This window comes from Clarias gariepinus, chromosome 6 (assembly GCF_024256425.1).
Source record: "Clarias gariepinus isolate MV-2021 ecotype Netherlands chromosome 6, CGAR_prim_01v2, whole genome shotgun sequence".
Taxonomy (NCBI): domain Eukaryota; kingdom Metazoa; phylum Chordata; class Actinopteri; order Siluriformes; family Clariidae; genus Clarias; species Clarias gariepinus.
Genome location: NC_071105.1, coordinates 220,001 through 230,128, shown reverse-complemented (window position 1 = coordinate 230,128; position 10,128 = coordinate 220,001). Strand labels below are relative to the sequence as shown.

The 10,128-nt window shown below is 42.1% G+C and overlaps 1 protein-coding gene across 1 annotated transcript in view; it reads left to right on the top strand.

Annotated features, from left to right (window-relative positions):
- The first annotated feature begins 894 nt into the window (after nt 1-894).
- The window catches only part of endou (endonuclease, polyU-specific), a 9,533-nt gene continuing 299 nt past the window's right edge, over nt 895-10,128 (top strand). Inside the window, exons 1-6 of the mRNA XM_053498080.1 lie at nt 895-968; nt 2,535-2,697; nt 8,064-8,269; nt 9,362-9,475; nt 9,549-9,655; nt 10,011-10,128. The exon at nt 10,011-10,128 is cut by the window's right edge and continues 25 nt beyond it. Coding sequence (XP_053354055.1) covers nt 911-968; nt 2,535-2,697; nt 8,064-8,269; nt 9,362-9,475; nt 9,549-9,655; nt 10,011-10,128 — 766 coding nt within the window. The 5' untranslated portion in view covers nt 895-910. The remainder of the gene's footprint in view (nt 969-2,534; nt 2,698-8,063; nt 8,270-9,361; nt 9,476-9,548; nt 9,656-10,010) is intronic.

Below are 10,128 nucleotides of genomic sequence, written 5' to 3'. Positions count from 1 at the left end.
ATCTGCTGAAGACGTGCAAAATCTTCTCCTTCATTCTTGGGCACAATGCCAAAATAAAGATTTTCACTGATCGATGCACCATGGACAAAAGAGAGAAACAGAAAGTCTCTTGACTCTATAAGTTCAGTACCAAGACCTTAGTTCCTTGTGTTGCTGGGAACGAAGAGCTGCTGCGCAAATCCGCGTCTTCTGAGAAAGATGAGACTGCATAATTTTACCCGTAGCTTTTGATTTAATGTCTCGTTTTGTAAAATATTGTGTAGAAGTTTTCTTTGGCACACACTGTGCGTTGTGAATGTTTACAGGAGTGAGTCGCCTTTGTTCCCTTTTTGGCCTTTTCCTCCCTCGGATATGCAGGTGTCTGGCAACCCTACTTACACACCAAACATGTTGCTGTTGACCCACCATCCTGAAAATGCTTCTCTTTATCTTTAACCTGGGAGAAGTTTTGGTGATGCATTAAAAGGTCACTTATCCCTGATCACTACGTGTGTGCAGGAACGAGCAAAAACACACAAAAATACACACAAAAAAATTTTAATACCCCTGCACATGTGGATAAGGGCTGAGTGAACACAAGCGTAAACCTCCACTCTGAGTCACATCACTGATTAGTTTATTATTTATTGTTTACAGGGGCAGTGCTGGTCAGCGGACCTCAGCTATAAACCTTGGTGGTGCAGTGAACTTCATCTGGACCCCCCGTGATAGTGCTGTGAGTCAGTAACCAGCGTACGGATAGATTTAATTGATGAAGACTTCAAAGCACTGATAAGGCTATGGATAATGGATAAGGCTGTCTGCAGTAGGCGGGGCTTGTGATAACAGGGGCGGTGCTTAGGGGAACTATAAAGCAGTAAAGTGCTGTTCTAAGTCTTATTCTGCTCTTCTCAGATCAGTCACTTCCAGCATGAAGAACGTTCTGCTTCTTCTGTTCACACTCACCCTGATCACTAAGGGTCATGGCAGTAAGTCTCTCTCGCTCTCTCTCTCTCTCTCTCTCACACACACACACACACACACACACACCACAAATCTTATTACTGCTAATGTTCTATAAAAATATTAATTATTTACAATTACATTACTGAATTATAACTTGACATAGACTGTGTATAAATACTGTGTGTGTGTGTGTGTGTGTGTTCAAGGTTTCACAGTTTAAAAATTATAATTTCCTATTAATTATATTAATATGTTATGATTTTTACCCAATCAGACATTTCTATGCTTCACACAAGTTTTAGCGTAGCATCTGTTTAAATAGAAAATAATTATATAGAAATAAAATAAAGATTGAGATTGGACCCTGAGATTTATCTTATGCTTAGATTTTAAAGGTCAAGCAGCGTCTTAATTATCTACAGTAACAAGGCAGGTGTGTCAATGCAAATAACACTGTAAAACTATTAAGCTGTAAAACTCTAATGTGCACACACACACACACACACACACCGAGGGTCTCTCATATTGGAAGTAGATATTTTATCAGTCTCCACTAGAGGTGGGTGTTAGCCACCTGGATGTTAGCGCTTTATCTTTTCGTTTCACATGACAGAAGTGTAATTCTGTGAGATGAAATTAAATGATTTGTGTGTGGACGTTAATAATAATGCTAGTAAACATCATGTGTACCTGTTCGGGGCAGCTTTAGCCTCCTGAACGAAGACGCTGAGACGCATTTCAGGGTTCGAGGGTCAGGCGAGTGTCTGTGGAGCGCAGTGGGGTTAAAGCGTGGGAGGGTGATGGGAGATAAAGCTGTATAAATGTGTAGAGGTGTGTGTGTGTGTGTGTGTGTGTGCTGTTTATCAGCACGGCCTCCAGCGTTTCTTTATATTGGCTCTGAGTATTAAGGTCACATCTTCATCCACCTGCGACTTTCACACATCGAGTGAACCACACACAGTGTTCCAGCTCTAACACAACACATGGCACCGGTGTTGCCTCATCCATGGGGCGAGCGGAGGGGGGGATGCATCTTATTCTTGGCTTGCCAATTACATCCAGCCCAAGCACATAAACAGTGAGAAAGGGAAAATTAAAAGACCAACCAACATTTTTAGACAATATTTTGGTTTATATTTTAGTCTGTTAATCTGAAAAGTATGAAAAAAGTGATTTTTTTCTAATTAGTTTGATGAATAAACTTTGTAATCGTGGTTTAAACGTGTAACCATTAAAATGCTGATATGTTCATTGTGAGTCTTTGAGGTAAAATAAAAGCTGATGGACATTTCTGTGTTTCTGTGATACCTGGCAACCGCGATTAATAATAGAACCTCTGGCTGAGGTGAAGAGCGTCTGGTGCTTAAAGGCTCGAGTCGAAGAGAACTGCAGTCTCACACGCACACATTAGTCTCACACACACACATCAGTTTCTAAACATGGTGTAGCCTGAGGCTGCTCTGATTCTGTGCGAGTCACAATTTCACACGCAACAAAGCTGTAAAGCAACAAGTCCAAACAGAGCTTTACTCCTTTGTTAAAAGTGCTCTGTGTGTGTGTGTGTGTGTGTGTGTGTGTGTGTGTTTAAGACTTCTCTGAAAGCAGAGTCTCAGACTCAGAGATTCAGAAGGTTTCAGAGGTTTTGTATCTTCTGGACTCGAACAGAGCCTCGGAGTCAGAGCTCGTCCTCCGCCCGCAAACCCTGATACAGTCTGCTGAGACCAACGGGAAGAACGACCTCTCACCTCTCCCGTAACTAACACATTAATACACACTAATACAAATACACACACACTAATACACACTAATACACACATATACAAATACACACATATACACACACACACTCTTACACACATATACACACATTCAAATACACACATATATGAATACACACATACACACTACTTCACATATACAAATACACACACACACACACACACACATCAAGTCAAGTGGGCTTTTTTGTTACACACCAATTCAACCATATAGAGTTCAGTACACAGTGAAACGAAACAGCGTTCCTCCAGGACCGAGGCGCTACATACATGCAAAATAAATCAACATAAACTAACTAGCTAATAAGGACACCTAATTAGCTGACTATCTAAGACAAAGAAAATTTACACCATAAATTATCAAAAAAACAAAAAACAATTCTAGAGTACAAATAAACAAGACAACAGAAACTGTGCGCACAATCTGCAAACAAGTGCAGCAACACCACAACATGACACAATAAAATATACTGTGATAGTGGGTTGAGGTAGTGCAGGTTAATGGCATGATGGCATGATAATGACGTAAACAGCTTGTGAGTAGCAGCAGGTTGTTCTCTCACAGAACAACCTTAATGATCTTAACCAATGTGGATTTAAAGTGGTACATTCCACAGAGACTGCCCTTTTGTCAGTCACGGAGAAGCTCCATGCTACTAGAGCAACTAAACTATCATCTGTCCTCATCCTCCTGGATGTCTCGGCTGCATTTGACATGGTGAACCACAAGATTTTACTATTTATTCTTACAAGCCTTGGAATCTGTGGAACAGTGTGGCAATGGTTTGCTTCTTACCTAGAAGATAGGTAAGAAGCCGTATGAGGTGACATGGAGGGGATCCACATCTGTCCCACGCAGACTTTTTACTGGTGTCCCACAGGGCTCAGTACTCTTCTGGTCCTCTTCTGTTTTCCCTCTATATGGGTCTCTTGGTAAGGTCATATCATCGCATGGATTTTCATACCATTGTTATGCAGATGACACACAACTTATTCTCTCCTTTCCTTCCTTTAGAAACTCAGGTTTCCACCCAGATCTTAGCATGTCTGGCAGACATCTCATCCTGGATGGCAGCTTATCAGCTGAATTATTAGCTGAAGCTCAGGGTCCAGTTATCAGCTGAAGCTCAATCTGGGTAAAACCGAACTGCTGTTCAACCCTGATGATTCATCCCCAGGTCAAGACCTTGTGATCTCCCTGGACAACAATCAGATCACTCCTTCAACCATTGGTTGCAATCTTGGGGTAACTGTGGACAATCATCTGTCATTTTCCCCACATATTGCTAACATTACACGCTCTTGTCGATTTCTTCTTTACATCAAAAGAATCCATCCATTTCTTTCTTCACAGGCTACTCAAGTGCTTGTTTAGTCCCTTGTTATTTCAAGACTGGACTCCTACAACTCAGTCCTGGCAGGTTTGCCTCTGTCCACCATTCGTCCGCTGCAGCTAAACCTTCACAAGTCCCCCACCCCAACTTCTCCGCTCCCTCCACTGGCTTCCTGTAGCTGCTGCATCAAATAAAAAATTTTGATACTTGCCTACAAAGCTAAAAATGGCCCAGCACTCACTTACCTCTGTGCTCTAATCACACCACGCACTGCACCATGTTCCCTCCGATCCTCCAGCATCGCTCGCCTCGTTCCACCATCTCTCAGGGATCGAGGAAGACATTCATCCAGACTCTTTTCTGTTCTGGCACCTAGGTGGTGGAACGAACTTCCTGTAGATGTCCATACAGCAGAGTCTTTGACAATCTTTAAACAACGACTCAAGAAGTATCTATTTCTTCAAAACTTGGACTAAAAAAAAAAACTCTTCCCAACTGTGTTTAACTGATGGCATTTAGTTAGTTACCTAGTGCCCCAGTGTAAGTATCTATCCAGTGACGGAAACTTAAAAGCACTTTTTGTAAGTCACTCTGGATAAAAGCGTCTACCAAATGCCTAAATGTAAATGTAGCAGTAGAGACAAGAAAGAGTCTTTGGTGAATGTTTATCTGAGTGAGTGTGTGTGTGTATTAGTCCAGACGTTTCTTATTGAGGAGACGGATGGCTTGTGGGAACACACAGCTGTTACACAGTCTGGATGAAAGGGGCCCAAATGATTCGATACCTTTTTCTAGATGGCGGAAGGGTGAAGAATGAGTGAGAGGGGTGTGTCTGATCAGCCAATGCTAAAGCTGGTGGCTTTGCGGATGCAGTGTGTGGTGTAGATGTCTTTAATAGAAGGAATAGAGACCCCAATGATTCTCTCTGCTGTCCTCATTATCTGCTGTAGGGTCTTGTGGTCCGAGATGGCACAATTCCACGAGATAGTCCATCTATAGAAGGTGGTAAGGATCGGTGAAAGCAGAGCCTTCCTTAGCCTTCTCAGGAAGAAAACACGCTGTTGGGCTTTCTCGTGCAAGAAACTGGTGTTAAGAGTCCAGGTGAGCTTCTTACCCAGGTGGACACCCAGGACTTTGGTGCTGTTGACAAACTCTACAAAGGAGCCGTTGATGTTCTTTACACCAGTCTGTTAACCTCTGCACTTCCTCTCTGTACTCACTTGTCGTTCTTGCTGATGAGACCCACCTCGTCATGTCAGCAGCAAACTTGATGATGTGGTCGGAACTGTGTATCAGTCAGCAGTGTGAACAGCAGGGGACTGAGCACACAGCCCACACCGACTGAGGTCTTCCGGTCGGAAAGTCCAGAATCCAGTTATAGACGGAGGTGTTCAGGCCCAACAGGCTCAGCTTACTGATCAGGTGTTGGGGGATGATAGTATTAAATGCTGAACTAAAACCCATGTACAGGATTCATTTAGTGCAACTGGAAGAGAGTATTCAAAAGTGCATATGCACATTCTCAGTAATCCACGGTTTCTTGTTGGGATATGAGATAATGTTCTTTGACACAGTGATGTCATCGGTGCACTTGTTAATGTAGATGGTCACTAATGACATGTACACACACACACACACACACACAATTAATACACACATATACAAATACACACACACACACACACAATTAATACACACATATACAAATACACACACACACACACACACACAATTAATACACACATAAATACACACACGCGCGCACACACACACACACACACACACACACAACTAATACACACATACAAATACACATGTGTATATACAAATGCACATACTACACACACACTAATATACAAACATACTAATATTCACACGTATACAAACACACACACATTAATAGACACACACATACAAACACACATGTGCACACACACTAATACACAAACACACACAACTAATACACACATGTACAAATACACACACACACACACACACACACACAACTAATACACACATATACAAATACACACACTAATACACAAACACACACAACTAATACCCATACAAATACACACATGTATATACAAATGCACATACTACACACACACTAATATACAAACATACTAATATTCACACGTATACAAACATACACACTAATATACACACACATACAAACACACACTAATACACACTTATATACACATAGACAAACATGCACACACTAATACACATATATGCAAATGCACACACACTCATACACAACCCTTACACAAACACTCATACACACAAACACTAATAACCACATATACACACCCAGACACTCACACTAATATACACGTGTATAAAATTACACACATACATTGGGTCAGGTGTAGCTCAGTGGTTAAGGCATTGGACTACGGTTCGGAAGATCCCAGGTTCAAACCCCACAACCACCAATTTGCCACTGTTGGGAACTTGAGCAAGGCCCTTAACCCTCAACTGCTCAGATGTGTAATGAGATATGTAAATGTACATTAATGAACAAATATACAAATACACACACTCAGTTACATACACAAACACGCACACATACACACACACTAATAGACATACACTCACCTAAAGGATTATTAGGAACACCTGTTCAATTTCTCCTTAATGCAATTATCTAATCAACAAATCACATGGCAGTTGCTTCAATGCATTTAGGGGTGTGGTCCTGGTCAAGACAATCTCCTGAACTCCAAACTGAATGTCAGAATGGAAAAGAAAGGTGATTTAAGCAGTTTTGAGCGCGGCATGGTTGTTGGTGCCAGACGGGCCGGTCTGAGTATTTCACAATCTGCTCAGTTACTGGGATTTTCACGCACAACCATTTCTAGGGTTTACAAAGAATGGTGTGAAAAGGGAAAAACATCCAGTATGCAGCAGTCCTGTGGGCGAAAATGCCTTGTTGATGCTAGAGGTCAGAGGAGAATGGGCCGACTGATTCAAGCTGATAGAAGAGCAACTTAGACAGAAATAACCACTCGTTACAACTGAGATATGCAGCAAAGCATTTGTAAAGCCACAAAACGCACAACCTTAAGGCGGATGGGCTACAACAGCAGAAGACCCCACCGGGTACCACTCATCTCCACTACAAATAGGAAAAAGAGGCTACAATTTGCACAAGCTCACCAAAATTGGACAGTTGAAGACTGGAAAAATGTTGCCTGGTCTGATGAGTCTCGATTTCTGTTGAGACGTTCAAATGGTAGAGTCAGAATTTGGCGTAAACAGAATGAGAACATGGATCCATCATGCCTTGTTACCACTGTGCAGGCTGGTGGTGGTGGTGTAATGGTGTGGGGGATGTTTTCTTGGCACACTTTAGGCCCCTTAGTGCCAATTGGGCATGGTTTAAATGCCACGGGCTACCTGAGCATTGTTTCTGACCATGTCCATCCCTTTATGACCACCATGTACCCATCCTCTGATGGCTACTATCAGCAGGATAATGCACCATGTCACAAAGCTTAAATTATTTTAAATTGGTTTCTTGAACATGACAATGAGTTCACTGTACTAAAATGGCCCCCACAGTCACCAGATCTCAACCCAATAGAGCATCTTTGGGATGTGGTGGAACGGGAGCTTCGTGCCCTGGATGTGCATCCCACAAATCTCCATCAACTGCAAGATGCTATCCTATCAATATGGGCCAACATTTCTAAAGAATGCTTTCAGCACCTTGTTGAATCAATGCCACGTAGAATTAAGGCAGTTCTGAAGGTGAAAGGGGGTCAAACACCGTATTAGTGTGGTGTTCCTAATAATCCTTTAGGTGACTGTATATACAAATACACACTAAAACACACATACAAACACACTCATCCTAATACACATATACTGTATAGAAATACACATACTCAGACACATACATACACACACACACACACACACACACTAATATACACACATATAGAAACACAAATACACACATACACTCACACACTGACACCCTCCCCCCTCCCCCCAGGTTGTTTGGGTATGTGGATGAGGTGTCTCTGTTCTCGAAGCCTACGTACGCGGCTCTGATCTCTTTACTGGATAACTACGAGAGGAAGACGGGCGTGTCAGAGGACTCCAGTTCTGTGGTGGTGCAGGAACAGGAGAACTTCCTGAAGGAAACCATGAAGAACACAGAGTTGGGCAGAGAACTTTTCTCCTTCTTCCATACTAAAGGTCTTCACTCTAACTGCTCACACACACTGACACACTGCACTTCATATTAATAGAGCACACACACACACTCACACACATGGGGTCTTTAACCATCATCTGCTTATTATAGATAAGATAACTGTAAATAATGAGTCATGTGACTGTTCTCAGAATGAACCAATCACATTCAGACTCAGTAGTAATGATCACACACTTGGTATCAGTAAAGTTCAGCAAAACCTTATATGAACCCTGGAGCACTGTGAAGTGCTGTGGTGACATCCCAAGGAACATGGAGTCTATCTATAGACCGCTAAGCAATCTATGACAACTTCAAAGCAGCTGCAGAAACATCTGGAGAGAACTGCTCACTCTATGCATGTGACACAACCTCTCACATTCTTCACACATCTGAGTGATGGGGTGATGGGGTTCTGGAGCAGAGACCTTCTCACATGAAAAAATTAACCATCCAATGCAGCAGAACTTGTTACAGACTTACGAGGAAGTTCTGACAAAGTAGCTTGACCATGTTTCCAGAAGTTTTCACCTAAAGAAACCTATACCCTGGGTGAAGCATGGTTGTGGAAGCATCACACTATGGACCTGCTTCTCTTCAGCTGGTACTGGGGCTCTGATCAGGGTCGAAGGAATCATGGAGTGTTCCAGACTCTGGTGTGTTTAGGAGGAAAACCTCCAGCACAATAACGACCCAAAGCACAAACGTAACAAACACAGGTGAAGTTTCAGAAGGAGAAGATCAGCAAGTCAGAGGCCAGCTGTATCAGTGTATGGGTGTGTATACTTATGCAACCAGGTCATTATAATTAAAATAAGCTTTTTCTTGATTTAGTTTTTACTTCTGAGCGTTGTTGAGTGTGGTGTCGTATTAAGAGAGAATTTATCTTGGGTTAATTTTTTACAGTTATACCAGGGGTGTGTAACCTTCGACATCTGCTCTAACAAAGTTACATCACAGTCTGAGCCTCTGGGAAAGCTCCGCCCCTAATCAATAATAAACTAATATACTTTTGAACATCAGGTAAGTCAAAGAAGAGCTTTAAATGTACTGTGTGTGTGTGTGTGTGTGTGTGTGTGTGTGTGTGAGATCAGGTTATTACAGCTCATGGGAGGAGTTCCTTTATGATCTCAGGATGATGTGGTTCGGTCTTTACTCTCGCAGCAGCGGCAGCCTCGACTCCAGCGGCTTTGAGCACATCTTCTCAGGTCAGTGTGTGTGTGTGTGTTAAAGAGTAATTATGTGTATATTTGTGTTCATGACTGTGTGTTTACGTGACAGGAGAGATAAAGAGTGGGAAAGTGTCTGGATTCCATAACTGGGTGAGATTTTACCTGCTGGAGAAATCAGGGTTTCTGAACTACTACAGTCACAGTCATGATGGTCCTGTGAGTCTCTTTATCTCTCCCTCTCTCTCTCTCTCACACACACACACACACACACACACAACAAAGCTAATGCTTCTACTGTGAATATAATCTGATGTTCTCTGTCCTTTCCTTAAATAAAAACTTTTTGATTCCCCATTTTTTCTCCAACATGAATTCTGTAAACTCAAGTTTAATGATGATGATAATAATAATTATTATTGCCTGCAGCGTTTGAAGGTCAGTTTATCAGTCAGTGGAATCGACTGCACCATCTTTAGAAGATTATTTAAAGCAAATGGACATACAATCATGTATATCTGTACAGAGGTTTTGGGGTAAAATATTTAGAATAACATAATTGTGTGTGTCTCAGTGGACGCTGTACCCGGACGTACTGGGGATGCAGTTCATGTGGGACGGTTATTATAAAGAGGTCGGTTCTTCTCTGATCGGGTCGAGTCCTGAGTTCGACCTGGCCGTCTACACACTCT